The sequence below is a fragment of the Malaclemys terrapin genome, chromosome 3 (assembly GCF_027887155.1).
Source record: "Malaclemys terrapin pileata isolate rMalTer1 chromosome 3, rMalTer1.hap1, whole genome shotgun sequence".
NCBI lineage: Eukaryota > Metazoa > Chordata > Testudines > Emydidae > Malaclemys > Malaclemys terrapin.
In genome coordinates, this window is record NC_071507.1 from 96,861,325 (window position 1) to 96,886,607 (window position 25,283).

The window sequence follows — 25,283 nt, forward strand, 5'->3', positions numbered from 1 at the left end:
ACCCAGGCATCAGAAGTCAGGGATCCTTTGTGCTCCCACATTATGGACTTGCATGGCCCCATGGAAGAGAGGGAATAGTACTCTATGAATGTGCTTGTTGCGGGGGAGGGACGGGGCTAATTGCTTTGGGGTGGGTTCAGTGCTTGGAGGGGTTCAGTGCTTGATTGCTACACAATGTACTTAATAATGACATGACCACTTACAAAATGGGGGTGGGGGATGAGTCACAATATGTATTCATATAAGGAAGTGATTGAAGAGTGGATTGCTGTACCTAACTGTATGGAGGAATAGTGTTTGTTTATTAATTCCTAATTGTTTCCAATCATGTGTTTAGCTTTATTATTTCAAGATGCATTGATAGCAATAAACTTGGATGAGATAAAAGGCTTTATTTATAAATATGTTGAAACAATACAACAGTCACCCATTGCCATGCAGGCAACTGCCCTTGCAATATCCAAACAGTTACAAAAGAACATTTCCAAAAAACCAGGAACTGCGTAGCAACTGCCTGGTCCCACGCTGAAACACTGACCTCTAGCTGTGCAGAAAGCCTCAGTCTTCCTCCTGCCTCTTGGCACACTTTTTCTCCCGTCATAAGTCCCTCTGTTTCGGGTACTGGCCCTGCTTGTTAAACCGTAAGTTCATCACAGAAATGCTTTCTCTTGGAACAGTCCAGAAGGTATGCTGGGCCAGGCTTGTCCTGCGCTGTCAGGGGTCAAGCTGTGGAGGGATATATTGTGAAAGAGATGTTTCAGTCCACAGAATCTCCCTGGACACGGCCTAGTTAAAGTAATGCAGAGACAATGGTAAGTTAAAAATTCTAAGCTGTTTTTGTTTTACAAAAATTGCAGAACTACTTTTAAAAAGAACAGAAGTACGTGACACGTTAGAGACTAACAGATTTATTTGAGCATAAGCTTTCTTTGTTAGTCTCTAAGGTGCCGCAAGTACTCCTGTTCTTTTTGCAGATACAGACCAACACAGCTGCTACTCTGAGAACTACTTATGTTGGGGTACGGAGGAGTCAGTGACCTTGCTACAAAAGACTTTTCCTATCATTTCAGGACTTCACATTTTGGAGGCCATCTTGTGGTGGCATATTGGCAAAGCTGCTGGTAGGAAACCTGCAGTGTAGGCAACTGAAGTATTCAAATATATAGTGACTGAGTAGCACATCTATGAGTAGACACTGCCGGATTTCCAAGTAGGCACAGTAGACACGTGCCTACGGGTGCCGGCATTCATGCGGCGCCTAAGGTTAAAAGTTTCATTTTTTCTGGCAAACACAAAGGTCAGCTGTAGGCAGGAGGTAGGGGTGCTGAAGATGCACCTTATGGGTGTGTAAGGTGTAAATCTGACCCTGTGAATAGAGTGGCCTAATTAGCTACTAAAGTGGTCTTGGAAAATATGCCTATCTGGGGTTCCTACTTCAGGAAATGTTTGCAGCTATCAGCACCTGGGATTGGGTCAGAATTCATGAGGAAATCAACAGGATGCTGCATTAGCTTCCACAGGGCTTACCCAGTTATGGCTGCATGGGACCACACAGAACTCCACAGCCTTCCTCCTCCCTGCGCTCACATTTCTTGGCAAAAATTCAAACCCCAGTCAGACTTGGGATAAATGATAGTCACTTATGGACGGCATGGACTTCCTCTAACTGAAATGGACTAGTTTTGAAAATGGATCACATTTTCCCAAACACACATATACACAGTTTCCAGGAAGGTCCCTAGGCCATTGATTGATTACAGAGCAGCAAACAAAGGCGTGACAATGTAAGGTTATTTTTAAAAAACAGGAGTGGCCATAGCAAAAATCTGTGCCTTTCCAGTAAAAATACTGAGCGGTTCTTTACTGTTTGCATTTCCCAGTCACCATTTTGAACTCCATGCGAGTGGGAGGGGTGCGCCAAGGCACTGTGATGCAATCTGCCTTTAGCAGCTACAAGCTGCTAGCCTGAGCTTCTCAGAACTTTTGCATTGATCCATACAGTGGAAATCCCTCCCACTACTGTAGCAATAAATATTAAATTGGAGCCAGAAACTTACCAGCCTCAGGGGCGGCTTCTGTCCCGTCCATGTCTGCTGCAGGCTCAGCAGCGGGCTGTTCCTCGAGGGGGCATCAAACAGCTCCTCTGAGTATGGACCCAGAAGTTGCCGCTGATCCTGTTCCAAAGTGTGCTCTAGGACCCGCCTCAGCAAGAGTGACTTCATGGTCCTCACTCCGTGTCTGCTGCCGGCTCCCATCACTCCCCATGCTAGATTCTGCGGCTGGCAGGGCACATCCGAGCTGACCAGGTCATTATACACCACAGTTGGCTCAGTCCTGGGTGCAGTGCCAGTCCAACATCTCATAAAACAGGCAGGGTGCCAGCAAGTTGCTTGAGGCGTGGATCTGGTCCCTCGTTTTCTGACATTTGCTCTTGAGCTGCTTAATCTGCTCCCTGCACTGGTCACCAGTCCAGTAAATTGGCAAAGCTGCCAGTTTCTTTGCAGTTTGCTGGTATGCATGCTGGTCACTCTTGGTACTTTTACTAAAGTTTTACCACAGTTTTCCTGGCCTCGCACCAGAGATTCACCAAAGCTGGCTGTGGTCCCCTCACCACGAAGCAGCGCACTTTGGAAAAGGCTTGTTCTGTTCAGTCTCTATTGCAAACACAGAAGGCTCTCAGATGGTGTGTTTGCAGCTCGGTGAAGACAATGGAAAGGTTAACACTGACTCACTGAGCTGCTGCAGTGCACCAAGAAGGATGGCTTCCGTTTTCAATTGAGTCAATTGGAGATTCTTAGGATAAAGGAAGTTGGTCCATGAGATTGTTGGATACTTTTGGCAGTCTCCCAGGACCTGAGTCAAGTGAGGCTGCATCTACCCTGCAAAACAATAGGGCTTGAACCCTGGGTCATGGCTTGTCATGGGCTCAGACCCTCCACCCTTGCAGGGTCCTAGGACCCTAGGTCCAAGCCAGAGTCTGAGAGATTTGTGTGTAGACAGAAGGGGTTTTGGTCTCAAGCCTGAATCTGAGCCTGGGCTTACATTGCAGTATAGGCATACAATACCCATACACAGTTGCAGAGGTGCAACATACCAGTGTTACAATTAAATTTTGCGCACTGCTCCCTCGTAAGATTTCCTGCTGTGGAGATTTTCCTTCAGAATGAAGGATTCAGAAAAATTTAGACTAAAAGAGAAGAGTCTGGTAATGCATTGGTCTGCTGTAATTGTGCTCCATTAATGATTTAACAGTTTAAAAAAAAAATCACTATTTAAACATTTTTGCATGCATTAGATAAAAGGACTAGAATTAAATGTTGAGAGACTAATCAAACAATCTGATTGACCAGTGTATAAAGTTCAGAGCTCTAAACTCGTTAGAAATAAATTCATCTTTAGAAATGTCTTGAACAAAACAACTGAAACTGCATTGACTGTTAAACAAAACATATACCCGCTCCCCCCACCCCCAAGTAATGCGCATAACAACACTGAAACTGATCTTAAAGCCAGACATGTCCTGGGGATTCATGAAAGGAAGTTGTGTTAGAGTAATGGCATATCATTTTAAGACGACATACTGGTAACCTGAGACCCCTAGCATCATTATTAGTGTAGTACAAGAGTTATGAGTGCTTAAGTTGGTATCTACTGCAGCTCTATTAATAAGACAGTATTAAACCGGTATGCGCCTGAATTTACTGTTTAAAAGGAGGTGCAAATAACACGAAGCACATTGCTTAAATTAAGTTCTTTTAAAAGGGCAAGTTAAACTTTTTCAAACCTCAAAAATTAGATTTGGGTTTAATCCAAGTTTGGGGCAAAGGTTCAGTTCTGTTCTTACCCAGCCCAACCCAACCCTACTTTATATCAACTCTGACTGTACAGCAGGCTGTCAGCGTACCTGCAGTGCAGCAAGGAGAATACCACAGGCAATAGAAACACTGATCTCATTGTAGTAATGGGTCTTCTTTTGGCCATTTGGAAGCATCCCATACACCTGCTTAAAAATGAGGATCAGATAGGGAGCTGTATCCAGGTATTCTTTTATCCAGTTTGTTCTGCAAAAGAGTGATTTTAGAAGACATTTATTGTGCTGTCTCATTGTTTTAACGATTATATATAATATATGTGTTGGCTATAAAAGATTGGTACTGATGTACAACAGCTATAACAGGCTTTTTTTAAGCTACTGCTTAGTTATTGATCTTAAACAACATTTAAATGAAGTTTGTTGGATGTTTTCCTAGAAACAGGCCTGAATGAGAACCCTGGGTCCCAGCACTCTCAGTCTATGGATGGATGAGAGAAAGATTTTACTTGCCAGCTCTGTAGTGTGCAGTTGCATGAGAATATGGTGCAGATATATCCCCTCCTACCTGAGGACAGATCTCATGAGCACTCACTCTCAGGCATTGGGAACTAAGTGGCATGATTTTCAGAATTTTGGGGTTCCTATAGCTCCCACTGTAGTCAGTGGTGCTTACTGGAGGGCCACTGAATTGGGAACTTTGGATAAGTTTTAAAGCTATTTTGTGTAGTACATATCCATCTATAGATCATTGACCTATCCTTATGTAGGTCATCCCTTTTGGGCTTCAGTCACTGGTTCCAGATATGTTGTTATAGAAATTTATGAGATGATAGCCTATATAAAAGAGCTACTTCCTCCTATTTTCATGTGTGATATCTCATCTAATTATGGAAAGAGATATATTTTAATTATGTACATAGTACACATGTAGTTTGGTCTTGCACCAGCATAATAATTACCATTGTAATAAATAAATAAGTGTACATGAAGAACAATTGATCCCCACCCACTTTATAACAGCCCCTAACGTACTGAGGACTTCAATGGCTCAGACACAGATTTGATACAGGCGTAGGTGGGTGAGATTCTGTGGCCTGCATTGTGCAGGAGGTCAGACTAGTTGACCATAATGGTCCCTTCTGACCTTAAAGTCTAGGATTCTATGATCTGAAGACTTATCAGGTGCCCCCTCAGTCTTCTTTTCCTCTAAACTAAATATGCTTTTTAAAAAACCTTTCCTCATTTTATCATTTTTGTTGCTGTCTTCTGGACTCTCTCCAAAGTGTCCACATCTTTCTTAAGGTATGGTGCCCACAATTGGACACAGTACTCCAGCTGAGGCCTCCCCAGTGCCAAGAAGAGTGGGACAATTATCTCCTGTGTCTGACATACAACACTCCTATTAGTACATCCCAGAATTGTATCAGCCTTTTTTGCAACTGCATCACATTATTAGCTCCTATTCAATTTGTGATCCATTATAACCCCCAGGATGCTCAAAAAGTCCTTGAAGTAAAAGAAAAAACAAGCGGTGCTAGTGTGAATAAAATCCCCTAACAAGTCTTTTCCTTTGTCTTTCTCACTTACAAGTTAGATTTATTTATTTACCTTGCCCAAGATTTTTAAAACGGACTAATGATTTTGGGTGCCTCAATATTCAGGTGTTCAGCTTGAGACACCTAATAGGCCAGTTTTCACAAGGTGGGTGCTCATCCTTTTATAAAAATCAGGTTCTTTCAAGATGTCTCAAGTAAGGCACTTAAAACTCTCTAGTCGCTTTTGAAAAATCTTGGCCCGTTATTTGCCTTGATTTTTGTACCTCAGTCTCTTCAGGTCATTAACCCATCGGTCTCCCATTCTTTTCTTGTAGTTTATTTCCTCCTCCTCTTCGATGATCTCCCGAATCCTATGTTTTAGTTCAGGATCCTGCACTACCACAAAGGTCCAAGGCTCAGTGTGTGCTCCACTTGGAGAAGTTCCTTTATGCAAATAAATGCAAACATTAAAAATCAACCAACAAAATGCTAGGGGGAAAAAATGACGAGTCAGATCATCCTTCTGGGTGATACAGGACTGAATTACAGAGCAACAAGAAAGCAAGCTGACCAAAGGGGAAAGAATGCATTCATTCCCGTTGGTGTTGATGGTCTCAATTCATTCTCTTTATGGAGAAAAGTCTAAAGTTCCTGTTGTAGGGCATGCCTGTGCTGTAGTGCCCCCTGCAGCATCAGTGTAGTACTGCCTCACTCTGCATCCTCAGGAAGCCAATAAGTCCACTTCAGGCACTCCTGATGCTTGTCTTAAATTATATCTGCTCTGGGCTTGTTTATTACAAAACCTCCTACAAAAGGATCCATAACAAAAAGTTCCAAATAGTCTCAAAAGGTGCTTCTGGTTTCCAAAGTTCCTCTGAAGCCTGCCCCCAAAACTCTGTTCCCAGGGTTACTCTCAATCCGAAGAAGTGAGGTTTTTACCCACGAAAGCTTATGCCCAAATAAATCTGTTAGTCTTTAAGGTGCCACCAGACTCCTTGTTGTTTTTCTCAATCTTTATTTTTCTCCATAGGAGCTGGGTAATTCAAGCAGTTGTTATACCTTAGCTGACCCCACTTAATCCTCAGGCTCAGAGGGTTTGGCAGTCTTCTGCTGCTGGTGTCTGTTCCCTACTAACTGAGGAGCCTTCTTATTCCCTTCAGTATCTGCAGGCACCTGTACTGCTATGAGGAAGGAGGCAGCATTTATACTGGTCACCTTTTCCCAGCTCATCCTCCATTGGCTAGGAGAGAGGGAAGCTTTGCACCACCCTCTCTGCCAGGCTCCCGGCCCAGACCCCTAAAGAACAAGGTTTCACTCTAAAGCATTCGTACTCCCAGGACCACTTCTTTTCTCTCAGTATCTCAGAGTTCCTTGTATCTATAACTGGACCTTTTAACTCTTGAAGAGCCACGCCAGGTGGTGGGATAGACTGACCACTCGGCAATGCTGCCTTTAAGAGGAGACTACGCCATCACAGTTCTGATCAATGTCAGATGTGTTAAATCCACTGGTTAGTTCCTATTGAATGTCTGTTACAATTACTGTCTTTAATTGAGAAGAGAGAATTTAGATTTTTTTTAATTTCATACATGTAAGATGCCTGTCACCAGGCATCTAAGTGCCATACAGTAATACTAATGCAATATATTAAAATCAAAGTAAAGCATCAACCAGCCTGAATATATAGCCAATTAAAACCAAAGGCTTTGGCTTCAGGGCAAAAGCTGATGGCCTTCAGGCAAACCATCTTAGCAGCCAAAAGGAATGAGTTTCCAATTTACACACAGAATAGGAATATTGTGATGCAAACATCTGCCAAAGAGCATACAGGTTTGATTTGACAGACCCAAAGGCATCTGGTGCATGTAGGTGTGTATGAAATCTGAACTTGTTCACTCAGTCCTAATTGCCATGCGCAAATACAGTGGAAAGAGTATTTAACTGGTTGAAAAGGAATAAAATCAAAGCAATAGAATACACACATTTTGCAAAACTTAAATGCCTAAAAGAAGCAAAGTGGGTATAAAAGAGCCTGATCAGCTCTTCATATTGACTGAATGGACTGTGCTCCCCCGCCCCTCTTTTAAACACTTTTAACTGTTTGTAGGTCTTAGAAACAAACGACCATTTGCTAACCAAAGCCCTGCTTAAGTTTGAGATGCACCATGAACAAACTATTTAAAGATACCACTCTCACTCTCAAATTAAATGAGGCTTATCAATTACTTTGTTTCTCCTGAGAGTCAGACAAGAACTGATGGTGTTTGTTTTTTCCCCTTTCTCCACTCCTCAAAGCTTTCAGAGCACTTCATCTGTGCTGCAGGCTTGTTCATTTTGTTGCATGTGCTAGAACATGTTCAGTTTTTTAATGATTACCACTAATTGAAATACATCGCCATCTTCTTACATCCAAGTACAGTAACAAAACAGCTCACAGATTTTTAAACACGGAAACAATCCTCTTCAAATAGTGGCTAGGATCTCTGTATTAGTAATCCTGCTAGAGGCTGCTGAAACCTACTCTAATCCTTTTTACAATTTTAGGCTTTACTAACAGCAGCCAAATTCTAGGACAAGATAAATAATGGGGGTCAAATTCATCCCTGACTGAAGTCAATGGGATTACAGCGGAGTTGAGTCTGGCCCTGCAGTAAGAGACTGACACACAGGAGTTCTGACAAAGAACTAAAATGTATTTCCCAATCCCAGTCACGTGACCTTGGTCGGGATTCCAAAGGTTACCATGGTAGTCACATTGCAGGGGTCAGTATCCACTGACTCAGTGGCTGTTCAAGTGTTTCTGAATACTCATTCAGTGCTGATTCAATAGGCCTGCATTTAAAAGTAGGAGCATGGTTGGCATCTTCTAAGTTTTAATTCCCTATGTTTTTCCATATCACCCTTATCTTATGCATTTGAGGAGCAGGAGACCAGTGCTTCTGTCACTCTCAGGAGATTCATTCATTCATTCAGTACCATACCTGCTGCTTTGATGACATTATTAATGACCTCCCTGGGGACTGGCTCATTGCTTATAAATCTGACCGACCGTCTCTTATTTAGAAGCTCATAAAATTCCTTTGACCTTTTAATCATTTCACCCTCAGAGTAACGCTCAGCAGAGAAGGAGACATGTGCAATGTTTTCATCTAATCCCTGCCAGTCGCCATCAGCATCTGTAAAGAAGGAGCAGAATGCATGCATGCTGTGGTAAGGATTTTCTTCTTGCTGGAGGAAGCCATAAATATATTTCACAATAATCACCATAATATGTTTTAACCTAAATTTGTACCTGTACCTCACTGGAGAACCAGAATTCATAACTGCCAGATGACAGAGTATTAATCTCCAGCGCTAGTTGTAAAATCCACTGAATAAAGAGGCTGTTTAAAACAAATGACCAGGAGCATTCTAATCATGCTATAGCCATTGACTCCTTGTGTGACCCATCATCAAGTCATGACCTGTTGTGCTTCAGTCAATGCATCCAGAAAACTGGGTTAAAGAATAAGACCTTGCTGTGAAAGAGATGCTACATTACAGCTAAGATTCAGCTAAATGAACAAAAATAAAATGTGAGTGCCACATGTTTTTTCCCCAAAGCATACCCCTAAAAGGTCATTCAAATTAACAAAGTCAAGAAAGGTCTCATTACAAACACGTGAAATTTCCTTTTGGGGCTGAATGCCAGCCTCTCTCCATGGTCAGTCTCATACTAAAGGTGCTTGTGGTGGGGCGATTACCCCACACCTAGAGAGACTGGGCTGCGGCAGGCCTAGGCGCCTGCGTAGACGTGCGGCCAATCAGGAGAGGGCTTACTGGGAGCCAATAAGAAGGCAGATTGGAGCCAGCCAATCAGGGCCCGGCTTAGCCATATAAAAGGCTGCCCAGAGCAGGAGCAGTTAGTCTGTCCCAGGCCTTCAGAGGGGAAGGTCTGTCTCCAGAGCTGGGAGGCCAGCACCACGGACAGTGCAGGCCAGCCTGAGAGAGTGGGAGAAGGCCCTACTCCATAGCCTGCTAGGCGGCAGGCCTGGGAGGAGGAGGCCTAGCGTAGTGAAGGGCTGTTGGGGAAGCGGTCCAGAGGGATAGTCAGAGTAGGAAGGAGAAGGAAGACAGTGAGACTGTCACACGAGGGCCTCTGGACTGGGATTCAGAGTAGTGGGCGGGCCTGAGTCCCCCCCCCCCCCTTTTCCCCCCTTTGTTTGCTGTGCTACCCCACGCGCAGCCACGGGCCGCAGGGAGCGGCCGGTCAGAACCACACCAGATCCTAGACGGTGAGGATCGGACTTGAAGGTGTGGGGCTGTTGTTTACCCCTCCCCCCCCGGAAGGGGGTGTGATTGGACAAAGGGACCCTGTCGGAGGGCAGTGCTCCGGAAGAGGACGCCGACGTCGGGAGCAACGCAAATCCGTGCACCCCACAGAGGCGAGACGACAGGCGGAACGCCACCCAAAGAGGGCGCTCTACTGGCGCAAAACTAATTCCCCGAAGCGGCCAGGAGGAGGCGCCACAGCGGTGAGCTACCGACCCTGTCACACATGGTGGAGAATGCGGGTATAGCGGTCCGCCCCTGATACGAGGGGCCAGCGCCAAGACTGCGGACTATTGCCCAGAGCAGTGTCTTGCGCAGACAGACGGTCGACCCAGATTGTGGGTACAGGCCCGGACCCACCAAAGGGGTCCAGAGTGAGGGGATTGAACCGGGAGTAACCCGCTGAACCCCAACATGGAGGCTGAGAAGTTATTAAAATGGCTGCTAGAGAAGCAGCAAGAGCAGTCGGCCCAGCAGCACCAGCAGCAGATGCAAATGCTGCAGCAAATGACCACTCAGCAGCAGCTGCTGATGACTCAGCACCAAGAGAATCAGCAGCAGCTCCTCCGAGAGTTGGCCACCCAGCAGCGGGTGCAGCAGGAACATTTGGTGCAACAGATGGCCGCACTGTTACGGCCGGCAGGAGGCACCCCTGCCGCCCCCATGGGAACCGGACTGGGGGATACCCCAGGGGCCCTACCGATACGCCTCACCAAGTGGGGCCTGAGGATGACCCAGAGGCCTATCTGGTCACATTTGAGCGGGTGGCGACCGCTGCCCGGTGGCCCTCAGAACATTGGGCCACGTTACTAGCCCCTTATTTGATGGGGCAGGCTCAGGCCGCATATCGGAGCCTCGACCCCCGGGAAGCACTCGAGTACGCCCGAGTCAAGGCGGCCATCCTAGACCATACCGGCATTAGCCCAGAGACCTACCGACAGCGTCTCCGTAAAGAACAATATCCTCCGGGGGCCCGACCCCGCGCCGTGGCCCAACGCATCCGGGACCACTGCTGGAGATGGTTGGACCCAGAGGGCCTGACGGGAGCCCAGGTAGCGGAGCTGGTAGCCTTAGAGCAGTTCACCCAGATCCTACCCCCGGGAGGGAGGGCCTGGGTGCGACGGCATCGACCGGCCACCCTCTCCGCAGCAGTAGCCTTAATGGAGGACTACTTATCCGCCGAGGGGGCAGAGGCACCACCCCGAGCAGCCGAGAGCCTTGGTCGCAAGGGCGGCGCAGAGAAGGGGAACCCTCGTGGGACGGGAGCCTCTGGACCACTGGCAGGCAACAGCCATCGGCACCCGAGACCTCCCAACCCTGAACCCCGACCCAAGTTATTGCCGGTGGCGACTCGAAAGGAGCAACAGCCCCCGGAGCGAACAGGCCCCCCCGGAGGAGGCCCAAGCCCGGCCGAAACCCGAGAGAGGTGCTGGGGCTGCGGTCAAGAGGGACATTTCCGGCGAGATTGCCCTTTTATGGACTGCAGCTACGGGCAGGCCTGGATGGCCGGACAACGGGCACGGCAGAAAGGGGTAAGAAAATTGATAGTCCCGGTCCAGGTTGAAGGGAACCCCACCAATGCCTCGTAGATTCGGGGTGTAGTCAGACCCTCATACGAGAAGGGCTGGTCCCGAATCTCAATCTTTCGGGGCCCCCGATCTACCTGCAGTGTGTGCATGGAGACATCCGCCAGTATCCCACAGCCTGGGTCAAGATGGGAGTAGGCGGCCGAGAGGAGGGTCTCTGAGTAGGAGTGGCCCCTAGGCTGGCCTACCCGGTGGTGTTGGGACGAGATTGGCCCGGCTTCGGAGAGGTCCTCCTAAGATATCAGCCACCCAAGCCCCGACCAGACAGGACTATAGCACCGGGAACGGGGCTGCTTGGGAGCAGGCTAAGGGATGACCCCGGCAAGGGGACCTCCTCGACGGCGGAGACCCCTGCGAGTTGTCCGGGAGACAGACCCCGTTCGGTGGAGGACGCCCGGGTAGAGTTAGAGCGCGACGGGGACTTCTTACGTGAGCAACGGGAAGACCCAACCCTAAGCCGAGCCTGGGAACAAGCCACCAACCCTGCTGTTGAGGGGGACGGGACGGTACGGACTCCGCAGGGCCCCCGCTTTGAGGTATGGCAGGACCGCCTGTACCGAATAGTGCAGGAACCCCAGACCCGAGAGACGTTCCGCCAGCTGTTGGTCCCCCGGAGACTGCGAGCCGGCCTCCTCCACTTAGCCCACTCAAACCCTTGGGCCGGACACCTGGGACGCGAGAAGACCCTACAGAGGGTGGCCCGCCGGTTTTTCTGGCCAGGCATCCACCAGGAAGTGGCAGACTTTTGCGCCTCGTGCCCAGAATGCCAGCGAGCCGGACCGAAAGGGGTAGCTCCTGCACCCCTGGTACCCATGCCAGTCGTGGGGGTACCCTTTGAATGGATCGGGATGGACCTGGTCGGCCCCCTTGAGCGAAGCAAGACAGGGAACCGCTTTATACTAGTAGTCGTGGACTACGCAACACGCTACCCCGAAGCCGTTCCCCTAAAGACAGCGACAGCATCGACCATTGCGGGTGAACTGGTAAAGATTTTCGCCCGGGTTGGGATACCCGGGGAAATATTGATGGACCAGGGCACCAATGTGTCCTCCAAGTTAATAGCCGAGCTATGTCGCCTCCTCCATATCCGGACCCTCCAGACATCGGTGTACCACCCGCAGACCGATGGCTTGGTAGAGCGGTTCAACGGTACGCTAAAAGCCATGTTGCGGAAGTTTGTGGAGGAGGACCCCTCACATTGGGACACCTTGTTGCCGGCCCTACTATTTGCAATAAGAGAGGTACCACAGGCCTCGACGGGGTTCTCGCCTTTCGAGCTCCTATATGGCAGGCAGCCCAGAGGAATACTGGACCTCCTGAAAGAGGAGTGGGAAACACAGGAAACGCGGGTCCTTGGGACCACACAATACGTACTACAACTCCGGGAGCGACTCCAAACATTAGGGGTCTTCGCCCGTGAAAACTTGGAACGGGCCCAGGCCGGTCAGGAGCGCCTCTATAATTGAGGGGCTAGAGGGAGGAAGTTCGCCCCAGGCGATCGGGTGCTGCTTTTACTGCCCTCTTCCGAGTCGAAGCTCCTGGCCAAATGGCAGGGTCCCTATGAAGTGATCCGACGAGTGGGACCAGTCTATTACGAGATCAGACTACCTGGTCGACGGAAAGAGACCCGCATTTATCACGTTAACCTTCTAAAGGCCTGGAAAACCCGGGAAGCCATGTTCATTGGCCTGTCCACCCCAGATTCGGAACTTGGACCCCTAGCAGGGGACCTTCCCGACCCCGGACCGGCCACGCTGGGGTCAGGCCTCAGCCCTAGACAAAGGGGGCAACTACAACGGGTGGTAGAGAAGTTTCCGGACGTTTTATCGGCCCGCCCGGGCCGGACGACTTTAATGAGTCATCATATTGCCACCGACCCCGGGAAGAGGGTGACGGATAACCACCGGCCGCTGCCCAAGAAAATGTGGGATACAGTGCGACGGGAGGTAAAGACTATGTTAGAGATGGGAGTGGTAGAGGAGTCAATGAGCGAGTGGCGAAGCCCTATCGTCCTAGTGCCAAAACCAGACGGGACGACTCTGTTTTGCATCGATTTCAGGAAGGTCAACGCTATCTCCCGTTTTGATGCCTATCCAATGCCGAGAGTGGATGAACTGTTAGAGCGCCTCGGAGGAGCCAAGTACCTGTCAACTTTAGATTTGACTAAAGGATATTGGCAGATCCCACTGACGCCAAACTCCCGAGCGAAGACGGCCTTCCCTACGCCTTTCGGCCTCTTCCAGTTTGTAACCATGCCGTTCGGGTTACACGGAGCAGCAGCCACGTTTCAGCGCCTGATGAACAAGGTCCTCCAACCCCACGACCAATACGCGGCGGCGTACATAGATGACATCGTGGTCTACAGCCTTGACTGGGAGAGCCATTTACACCACCTGGCAGCAGTGCTACAAGCCCTCAGAGCGGCCGACCTAACAGCTAACCCGGGGAAATGTCACTTAGGCCAAGAAGAAGTGACCTACCTGGGATACACGGTAGGAGGGGGGAAACTAACACCCCTGATTAGCAAGGTACAAGCCCTCAGAGATGTACCCACCCCCACGACGAAGAAACAAGTGCGTCAGTTTTGGGGATTAGCTGGGTACTATCGTCGTTTTGTACCAGACTTCGCCTCTATAGCCGCCCCCTTGTCAGACCTAACGAAGAACTCCCAACCTCGACAGGTACAGTGGACTACGCAATGCGAGCGAGCCTTTAACACGCTCAAGGAACGGCTCACTCAAGAACCAGTACTACGACACCCCGACTTCACGAAGGAGTTTATACTACAAACAGATGCTTTGGAAGTCTGCCTAGGTGCAGTACTCTCCCAGGAAGTAGACGGGGAGGAACACCCAGTACTGTATTTAAGTCGGAAGCTGTTCCCCCGAGAAAGACTTCTCAACAATAGAGAAAGAGGCCCTGGCGGTACGGTGGGCTATTGACGCCCTCCATTACTATCTGCTAGGGAATAGTTTTAAATTATTCACAGATCACGCCCCTTTGCGATGGATCCACAGCATGAAAGACACGAACGCTAGAATTATGCGGTGGTACCTTGCCCTCCAGCCTTACGACTTCCAGGTGCTACACCGACTGGGTAAGGCCCATACTAACGCCGATTTCTTCTCCAGGCTGGGGGAGGAGGGCGAAGAATCGGGTCAAGGAGGGGGATCCTTAGCGCAGGGGGTGGTCTGCAAGGGGGCAGTTAAGCTCCCATCCAACTGCCGAGGCCCTGAACAGTTAGCCCTGACGGCAGAGGATCCGTCACGCTTGTATGGGGTGTGTCTCAAATGCACAGAGAGTGCGAGAGGAGGGAACATACCCCAGCCTAGGCAGACGGCCGTGGGAGGAGAACCCTTGCGGGAAGCCCTGGTGGAGGACCAGCCCACACTCCTGGAACCGCCGAGGACTGCGACTTCTCCAGGTCGAGAGGGAGCCTCACTGTGGGAGGGACCAGCCGAGGCGGTGAACCACGAGACCCGTGGAGAATCAGGAGACCTGTGGGACACTCCAGCAGCGGAACAGATAGGAGGCAGCTTAAGGGAAGAGACGGACTGGTACGTCGGACCCGGTAAGCCTCAGCGTGTTTCGGTGGGACCCCCCCGCTGAGACGGTGGATAAGCCGGGTTGCCCGTTGGCAAAGACTAATTTCCGGGACTTTGGGGCCAGTAGGCCATAAGGCCCAGTGACAAGGGCTAAGTTTCTAGACTTTGAGCCGGTAAGCCGAGCCACTGCGGGACAAAGGTTGCTTTCCGTGCTCTAGGCCATTAGGCCGGTTAGGATACCCCCCCCCCGGGAGGGTTCTTAAGGGGGAGGGTGTGTGGTGGGGCGATTACCCCACACCTAGAGAGACTGGGCTGTGGCAGGCCTAGGCGCCTGCGTAGACGCGCGGCCAATCAGGAGAGGGCTTACTGGGAGCCAATAAGAAGGCAGATTGGAGCCAGCCAATCAGGGCCCGGCCTGAGTACTGGGCGGGCCTGAGTCCCCCCCCCCCCCCCCTTTTTCCCCCTTTGTTTGCTGTGCTACCCCACGCGCAGCCACGGGCCGCAGGGAGCGGCCGGTCAGAACCACACCAGATCCTAGACGGTGAGGATCGGACTTGAAGGTGTGGGGCTGTTGTTTACCCCCCCCGGAAGGGGGTGTGATTGGACAAAGGGACCCTGTCAGAGGGCAGTGCTCCGGAAGAGGACGCCGACGTCGGGAGCAACGCAAGTCCGTGCACCCCACAGAGGCTAGACGACAGGCGGAACGCCACCCAAAGAGGGCGCTCTACTGGCGCAAAACTAATTCCCCGAAGCGGCCAGGAGGAGGCGCCACAGCGGTGAGCTACCGACCCTGTCACACAGCTATAATGCAGAGCTCAGTTCAAATGTGACTTTGTGGTTAAGGTCTATGGTTTCACAATGCTTTGTCTGTGTGACATCATTGGGAGAGGGGAAAGAGAGGCATCTACACTTGTGACAAACCCATATTAAACTGGAGATAAAACATTACTTTAAAATGCTTCCTGCTAACATGCATTAACACACAGCTGGCCTGATTCTCTACTCACATCTGTTTACACAGACATAACTTTATTGACTTCTTCAGTGAATTTATTCCTAATTTGCACTTGTAGGTGAGAGGAGGATCAGGTCCAGTTTGTTTGACTGATGGGAACTAATCATAACAATTTTAGCCTGGGCCTGTCCCAAATCAGCCAAGCAAACTGTGCTTAAAGAGTGTTAATAACAATTCCACTAACTTAGTCTCATCCCTAATGGATCCAGAAAGTAGAAAGTGTGACTTTAAAAAAAAAAAATTGGAATTTTTAACAAATGTTTTTTCTAAGCTGAACAAAACACAGAAAAGAAGACACAGTGGTAATTTTCTTATAATGTTTTTCTGTGTGCATGACTGAGTACATCAGTTCATGTATTGCCGGCCTCTACCTCTTTCCCGTTCTTAAAACCTAAAAACTATTCTTACATTTCACTGAAATCTTGCCTTCCCCCCCCCCCATAAGATGAGATTTGTGTTGGCTTGGAGATCCATTCCTCCCCTTCGACATTCCTCAAGCATATGAGTTCTTAGGATAAAACTTGTTTTATTTTTTTTCAACTATTAAATTTAGTGAAACCCATTTAGCCTTTTCATAATGGACATTCAATAATACATCATCTGCCAAGATAGAGAGTTGAAAAAATTGGAATATTTTCTTCTATGATCTTATTGATTGTCATTTGGCTATTATTCCAAAATAAAGATATTACACAGTCCCAAGAGGATAGCTGTATGGTCTTGAACAGGTTCAAACAGAAATTATCTCTTAATTTTAATCTATGCTTTTTTGGGGGGGACCCCATACAATGTATTTGCTCATTCTATAAACAGGTTTAAAAATGTTTCCAAGGATGGCTTAGCAGGTGGGAGGCATTGCAGCCTATCCAATTTCATACTTAGAATCCAAAAAGATTCTGGACTTTAGACCATATGGATTTCATTCTACATAAAAAGAAATCATTGCAGTATTTGTCCCTTGTAATCTTTCATTTTTGTTTACCATGTGCATACATTGTTTGCAAGGAGCTGGCACAAGGACAAGAGTAAGAAGTAATAGACTAACATTTTTGCTGGAACATTACTGATCTCCAACATGAAAAAGAAAACCTGTATGTCAAGGAGAATGCATATCCTTCCAAGGTAGCTATTATGCATCTTATGCAAACTGTGTTATAGGGGAGCTGAGAGCAACCCCGATATTTAGGTGGCCTAACACTGTCCATTTTAAAGGATCCTGATGACTTTTGCTTCAAAAGCTCTCACATCTCCAGTGTTTGGAGCATGTCTTGACTCTTCTTTGTCCCATGAAATTCCCTTCAGCTTTTGCTGAGTTACAAACTGTTAAAAAATGGTGATTTTCTTTCTCTCACTTTTCATTCCTCAGGAATATGTTGGAGCATGCCAAAATACTAACTAGTACAAACATTGTAAAGTTGGGCTGATGTCACCACCAAAGTAGCAGCAGGAGCACCACACACTGGGCTGTGAAACTTGGGAGATGGTGGAGGGGAGGGGAGAGGCGGAAGGAGAGGAGAGGAGAGAAGAGATGGGCAAGGCTGAGGGCTCCCTTTCCTCCTTGGACCTGGCACACAAGAAATTGGGTTTACATGACACCATGGTGGAACCATCTTCTGGTAACCCCGACCCAAAGCACTCCATAAAAACAATATGTAATCAGTCCACAGAGACATAAAATGACAGCAGTTAAGGACGCCACTGTGAATCAGATTTCAGCACACCGCTGCTTCTAACTGACCAGTGTCCTTTGCTGTCTCCATATCTGATCAACTGCACATTCGCATCTTTAGCATACCCCTGGTACTTCTGTAAAAGGAATCAGTTATCCTGATCAGACACACTCCCAAAACTAAAAGGGCCAAATTCTGCCCTCATTTACATGTGCTACACACAACTCCTAGTGAAGTCAATGGGAGTTGTGCACATATCTGAAGACAGAATTTGGCTCACAATTGATATTTGGTTTCAAACTCTGTGTGTCAGACTGGTGGATTTGTGGAAGTAACAAGACAGACTGTATTGATTCCTAATACTACATCTAAAGCAACATAGAGACATTGACATCATTCCTATCAATTTGGCAGTAGTGAGTTTTTGTAAAATGAAAGGTGTTTGGAGAGAATACCCTGACATATCCAAATGAAGAGGGCTCTAGAAAATGGTAGCCCCCATTCTCTCTCATTAGTTACCTCCTTACAGTAAGGGTTAGTTGGCATTCAGAATTAAAGAAACCTCATCCATGAAATGTACTGCACTTTCAAATAGGCCAATTGTTGGAGGAGACCCACTGGTCTGACCTTGGCTCCTAAGCAGATCAATGAACAGAATGCCCTGCTTTGTCAGCACTCTTTGTAAACCTATTGCAAAACCAGTAAAAAAATGGGATAACTACTCTAATGTGTAAGATATTACAAGGCACAAACACCGCCATTAATAAAAGAGGTGTGTCAAATGGTGTGGAATTAATGTGAACATTTTGTATTCTTCATATGCTGAAGTTTATTACTGTATAATTCACAACAGCTAATATCATAATATTAAGAGGCGATGTACTGACATGAAGAGACAACCTCTGAACACTACCATCCTCATGGGGGCAGACGCAGCATTTGAGAGGTGGAGAGATTCCTTTTTAGAGGTCTTATAAATTACACTGTATACATGCATTACACTTTTAGAAGAAATGGTAAGTGTGTTTAATGAGAGTATATTGACAGGCTCAGGCTTCACTAAAATAGGACCTTCTATATAACTGTAGCACACCCTTGCCAGTGCTAATTATCTCAGTGGATGATTCTTAGGGCAACAAGGGTAAGAACAGCTCACCTTGTTTTGAATGATCCTTGTCTGTTACTGTAAATTGGCTTTATGTGCATCTTTACAAATCAATTTCACTTGCTTACTTTCCATTATCACAAATCTCCACTGATCTTAACATCTGCTCCAGAAAGAGACTTGCATTTCTCCCCAACTTGTGGAATTCAGTGGAATATGGCAACAATTAACTGGGAAAGATTATGAAGAGACAAGGTGGACAAGGTAATATCTTTTATTAGACCAACTTTTGTTGGTCAGAGAGACAAATGTTCGAGTTTACACAGAGCTCTTCTTCAGGCCTGAAGAAGATATTACCTCCTCCATCTTGTGTCTCTAATATCCTGGGACCAACACACCCACAACAACACTGCGTACAAAGATTATGAAGACATTTCAGACATGATCTGTATATTAAGATCCTGGACTTTTAACAGTTAATGGTGGACTCACTGACTGAACTTTTCTCAGCAACAGTCTAGATCTGAGTGGAATAACTGTATAAATCTCAAGGAGCTGAAGGCAAAGCATTTTGGCCCAGATTTTTAAAGGTATTTAGTGGTTGTAACACCTAACTGATTTAGGAGGCTAAATCTCATTTTCAAAAAGGATTTAGACACTTAGGAGCCTAAATCTCATTGATTGGCAATTGGATTTAGGCTCATAAGTGTCTAAATCCCTTTTGAAAATGAGATTTAGTCTCCTAAATCAGTTAGGAGTTGAAACACTCTGTGCAGCAATGTCTAAATACCTTAAAAAATCTGGGCTTTTGTTACTATGTACTGCAGTTATGAAATTCACAGTTTATTGGTATAAGAGGTGCTCAGTCTCTTTCACTGTTCATGGCAAGATTAAAGAAACATGTTTACCATAGCTTTCAACAATACTGAAGTGCTTATAGTCCTATTTTGGTAACAGTACAGTGCCTTGGAACATGGCTGTGACGGATGCAAATAGCCATTGTAGATCTACAGAAGAAGAAAATCTCACATGCCGGGCCACATAAATGAGGAAATTTCTAGGGGGATAGAAATAGAAGAGCAAACAGATCTGCTGTGCTGACATTCGTGACACTAAAGGAATGTACTGTATGCCTTCCACTTAGCAAACGATTGGTATTCAGACAGCTCCAAGCAATATTCTCCTCTTAAGCCGGAGAAAGAACAACAACAAAAAGCTCTGTAGCATCTAACCTTTTCACGCTCTGCAATTTAATTCCATTAAGCAGCTCTGGTGAGTCCAGCCAAGCAGTAAAACTAACTGTACCTAGTGTGTTACTGCTCAAAGGTATGTCATTTTCAGAGCATTGCACCATTTTTAGGCTCACTGACTGGCTGGCTGGATAAGCAAGTTTTAGTGCTAGCCTAATGGATATAAAGAATGTCATTTGATTCTTATGGCGTGCTGATTCAATAAAATCACTACCTACGTGTGGTTTGCTTTATGTCCAGGCAACTTACCCCCAGTTGGTTAAAAAAGTGAGAGTCATGGTCCAGTATAGACCAAGCTTGGACTGTATTGAACTGTATGGCCCCACATCTATTTTACTTCTTGGTTCACAGAAGAAGACCGTCTCCTTCTTCTGCCTTGCTGTGTACTAGATAGCAGCTGTCACTTGTCCATCAAACTAGCACAATATTATTTTCCCTTCTTCCTTTTTCAACAAGTGTGGTCTCTTGCTCATAACACAGTAAAGCAGCCTCAGTGGGGTTGGGTAGCTTCTTCCAAGAACAAGGAAGAAAAATGAAACTTATGGCTTGTCTACACAAGGATGCTCAGGAAAGTTTATCCGAATTAACTAACATGTGATTTTTAAAATGGATTAGTTAAACTGCATTAAACCTCCGTGTGCACTCTCTTGTTCAGAAATAAAATGGCCTTAATTTGATTTAGTTTAATCTCTTAGACAATAAACAAGCAATAATTGTAATTACGAAAACAGAGTTATTGTAATCGTATTTTTTCACACAAAGTGGGGACAGTGATTCGAGATGCCCTCTGGCTGCAAAATTGTAACATCTTATTGTCTTTCTATACCTAAGTTGGTATTTGCACCAAAATTCACTCCCTTCTGCTGGCTTTTGGTCGGTGTGAACTGGATAGGAGATCTCAAGCCAGTTGCTAGTGAACAGGGGTCCGTGCCACAGAAAACACCAGACATCTCTCTCGGAGAGTTGAGGGTTTGTAGCAGATAAATCAAAAATATTCCATCCGGTTTAAAAAAATCATAAAATAAAATACGCTGTGTTCTACCTCACTAGGAAAATTAAGACCTGTAATTCACAACCAGTACAATGACAGACAGGGCCCACCCTGGGCAGTGGGGAAGGTAACACTTGAGTCCTGTTTGTACTACAGCCTCCTTCATTGCTACCACTGGTAGAGAATTGCTGGTCTGTTTTCTCAGTGCACTTTTACACCAAGCTGCTTCTCAAATATGGTTGTACAAGAAGCAGAATTCATTTTTTTCAAAACTGAAAGACTTTATTTTCCAAGTCCCTTATCTTAGACCTGGTCTCTGCTTGGAAGTTTTACCAGCATAACAATTTTGGTTAGAGGTGTGATTTATTTTTACAAAAATAATTGTAGGCCAGGTCTACACTATGATTTTGTTAGCATAGCTATGTTGGTCAGAAGTCTGAAATAACCCACACCCCATAGCCAACACAGGTAACCAGCACAGTCCCCAGTGTAGTTGCAGCTATGTTGATGAAAGAAAGCTTCTGTCAGCTTAGCTAGCGTCATTTCAAGAGGTGGTGTTATTATGCTGACAGAACTCCTGTCAGCATAAGCTGCATCTACATGAGGGGGCTCTGCCAGTATTGCTATATCAGCATAGCTATACCAGCAAAGCATTTGCAATGTAGGCAGGGCACTAGTGTGAAAGCAGCTATACAGATATAAGGCACTTTTATACTGATACAATTGCATCCACGCTAGGGAGTTTGTACTGCTTTAACTATACCAGTATAGTTATAGCAGGACAATTTCTAGTGTTGACATCTTAAAACTACATGGTTCCATTCAACTGAAACTTTCCACAGAACAACTTCTCCTCTAACTACGGGTCAAACATGAGACATTTCAGGTAGAAATGAGCCTAAGAAAGTGAGTGAAGCTATTTAAATAAAATATAGTTTATAATGGAAACTCTGTTAATAACCAGGGACTCTGTTCCTGCACCCACTGAAGTCAATGATATTTTTACTACAGATTTCAAAGGGAGTATGATCTGGCCTTTAATTAAGGCATTACTAGCTCAATAAATCACTACAGGGAGGGCCATATTCTGATCTCAGTTGTACATAAGTCTTTGGGATATCCCTTGTGAAGCAGAGCAGAATTTGCTCAGACCATGTTGCAGCTTTGCTCTTTTAACTTCTCTAGAGATAAAAAGAGGTGCTTGCTTTGCAGAGACGTTGGACTTTAAGCCTTACAGCACATGGAGGAGGGATTATTGCTTGTTGTTCAAAAGTGAAAAAATCCTACTGTACCGGGGGGATGTTTGTTGTGTTATAGTTACAGTAAATGGAGGAAGATTGTCTAAAAATCTCTTTTTCTAATAGGAAAAAAATATCTGTTTGCATATAAAAGTTAAATTTAATTTGACTGTGAATATTTTGAACAAAATTTTAAGTTGGCCCATTTTAAGTGACTGGCATTTAAAAAAAAGAAAAAAGAAGCATATAAAAGTGTAAAAGAAAAAATGTAAAACATTTTAAATATGACCCTTTGGCACTAAGGTCCCTTTTGAAGAACTTAAATCTTTTTTCCTTGTTTAGAAAATGTATGTTTTAAACTGATGGAGACATTCATAGTCAAAGTGCCACACTGAGAATTCACAGATCATCACTTTAATTAGCCATAGGGATTTTAATTTGCCACAGTTTAATTAGAAAATTCAAGCATAACGTGATAAAGGGAGAGGACTTTGTTAATTTTGTAGGGCATTAGTTTTTACATTGTGTAAGGAGGGTATGGTAGATGAAGTGACTATTGTAAAAAGTTAATTATTTAGTGTCAACAACTTAATGAGGTTCCATTATTGAGATTTTGGATATACATACTAGTAAATGAAACTTGAAAAGGCTTGTGAAATAGATAGATAATGTTTATTAGCAACAGACAGAGGAGCAGAAAACTGGTTGAAGTTTGAAGAGTTAGAGACATGGGCTCTGGGAGAGCATGTATCATTATGAGATAAAAACCTAAATATAAAACTTTAAAACCACAGTGGCTGAAACAGTTGTTTACATTAAATGAGAGTTTTTAGAAGAGCTCTACAAATTACAGGGGGGGAAATCTGCAGCATTAGTTTAAGAAGAAACAGAGAACTTAGAAAGTATATTCAAAGAGTAAAAAGGAGGAATTGTACATTTTGTGCACATACACACTTATGTACCAATTCTGCATCAGGATCTACTAGCATAGGCCAGGGACGCCAAATATGGAGGCCTATGCTAGTAGATCCTGATGCAGAATTGGTACATAAGTACAATCCTGATGCAGAATTGGTACAATGGAGGCCTTGGCTAGCAGTTCCCAGTACAAAATCAATGCCACATTTTTGGGTTCAAATTCTCTGCCTACCTATTTCTTGAAAAATCTGACCCTCAGCGTACTTCCAAGCAGATCCCAGTCCTACATTCCTAACATAATGAGAGGCAATTTCCTCTTCTTTAGCCCTCCGCCCCCCAAATTTTTTTTCTACAGGAGCAGGCAATCTGACCCGCAATTAATTACTTTATTTAAGCTAATCATGTTGCCCACTACTTCCTACTTTGGGATGGTCTGACTTGTTCTGCCAGAGGTAGAATTTGTGATCTCTGTACTATTGAAAGTACTACAGTGCATTGTAGCTGCAAAGCTGTGTGCACAGACTACCTCTATGGGATCATATCTCCCTTATTCATACCAACAGATGAAAATTAGACACAAAAATGCTAAGTAGAGTTCTGTTTTCCTTACCTTCTTCCTCTACGTGAAGGTCAGTGCTGTCTCTGAGGTCGTCATCCACCCATGGGCGAGATTCAGACTTATTTTTAGTCTCACTCTTCCCTTTCTTGCTGCTTTTCCTGTTGCTTTTCAGGATTATCCCAATCAAAACACATATAATTGCTATGAAGACTGGGGTCAGGGAAGAAAAGAGTTCCATGACCTGGAGTTTAATTTAGAAGGATGCACCTTCTCTTACAGTGACCGTTCCTTTCCCAAAAAGAAATAAAATGGGAGCTGGTTGGAGGGTGATAAGTAAAAAGGGCTGGAACAAAACGTGTAGTGAGAAAGAGGAAAGTTCAATACTCTGGTTCTGTTGTTTTCCCAGACTCAGGCAAACATTCCTTATGGCTGCAGCTCTGCAGCATACCTCATTTGCTGGCATCCTCTTTAAAATCTGACACAATCGGGCAGTTTTCACAGTTGCTGGATCTCTCTCCCAGGGATCTTTGCAATGTCTTTTCAGTGTCTGCATCATAGTTAGGGAATGGTGGGAGTCCTGGGGCTGCCACAATTGCACTTTCTTATTTTGTTTTCTATTGCCTTTCTTCTGTTTTTGTGCCGGGGCAGAGCCAACTTTATTTTTTTTTATCCATTTATTTAATATGGGAGGGGTAGAGTTAAATTGGAGTTAAACTGCTGAATATCAATTTAATGAGTAGTTGTATACCATGACTAAATTTGTCCACTTCTAATGAAGTGAGGTAAATGAGTTTCTGTTCCAAATACGGTTTTTCCTTTATTTATAAATGCAATCCCTACATTGCTCGGAAGACAGCTATATCCCCCCATCTCCGTCCCCGCCCCTCTGTCAGTCCTAGTTGTCTACACCCATGTTATGGTCTTGTCTTCTGTTTATTTTGTTTCTTTATTGCAGCATCCCCAAGCATTCAAAAAATTGAGTCAGCCCCCACTCCCCAAATATCACGAGGTTTAAAAAAAAACCTGTAGGTTTTTTATTTGCTTTCTGAGGGTTTAGTTTTCAGCATCTCAAGCTTTTCTCTGCAACCCTGAGGGCTAGAAGCTTACTTCTCCGCGCCCCCTTCCCCCCACACAGATTCATAGATTCTGAGGTTGGAAGTAACCATTGTAATCCTCTAGTCTGACCTCCTGTATAACACAGGCTATAGAATTTCCCCAAAATAACTTCTAGAGCAGATCTTGATTTAAAAGCAGTCAGTGATGGAGAATCCACCATGACCCTTAATAAATTATCCCAATAAATTGCTCTGACTGTTAAAAAGTTATGCCTTATTTCCAGTCTGATTTGTCTAGCTTCAACTTCCAGCCATTGGATCATGTTATACCTTTCTCTGCTAGATGAAGAGCCCATTATCAAATATTTATTCCCTTTGTATGTACTTATGTAGACTGTAATCATGTCATGCCTTAATCTTCTCTTCATTAAACTAAATAGATTGAGCTGCTTGAGTCTATCACTCTAAAACATGTTTTTTAATCATTCTTGTGGTTCTTCTCTGAACCCTCTCCAATGGCCTTCTCTATTTAAGCAGAGCAGGGAACTGAACCTGGAGCCCCTGTGTCCCATGTAAGCTCCCTAAACACTGGGCTAAAACTCAAAGAAAGCAACCTCTGCCTTCTGTGAATGGCACCTAAGTCCCCCAAAAGATTTTGGGGACTGAATCTATTTGGCGAAATCATGTCTCA

The 25,283-nt window shown here is 45.6% G+C and overlaps 1 protein-coding gene across 5 annotated transcripts in view; it reads right to left on the reverse strand.

The window, feature by feature from the left end:
* The window catches only part of IYD (iodotyrosine deiodinase), a 133,958-nt gene extending 109,962 nt beyond the window's left edge, over positions 1-23,996 (reverse strand). For 2 of the 5 annotated variants that reach the window (XM_054023206.1, XM_054023204.1), the window contains exons 1-4: positions 23,589-23,996; positions 8,331-8,525; positions 5,634-5,793; positions 3,905-4,061 (exon numbers count right to left, since the gene is read on the reverse strand). In XM_054023206.1, the coding sequence (XP_053879181.1) occupies positions 3,905-4,061; positions 5,634-5,793; positions 8,331-8,525; positions 23,589-23,775 (699 nt within the window). In that variant the 5' untranslated portion in view covers positions 23,776-23,996. Of the gene's footprint in view, positions 1-372; positions 787-2,057; positions 2,880-3,904; positions 4,062-5,633; positions 5,794-8,330; positions 8,526-23,588 lie in introns of those variants that run through there. The other 3 variants (XR_008444428.1, XR_008444427.1, XM_054023207.1) reach the window with 3 other exon arrangements.
* Positions 23,997-25,283: the final 1,287 nt, after the last annotated feature.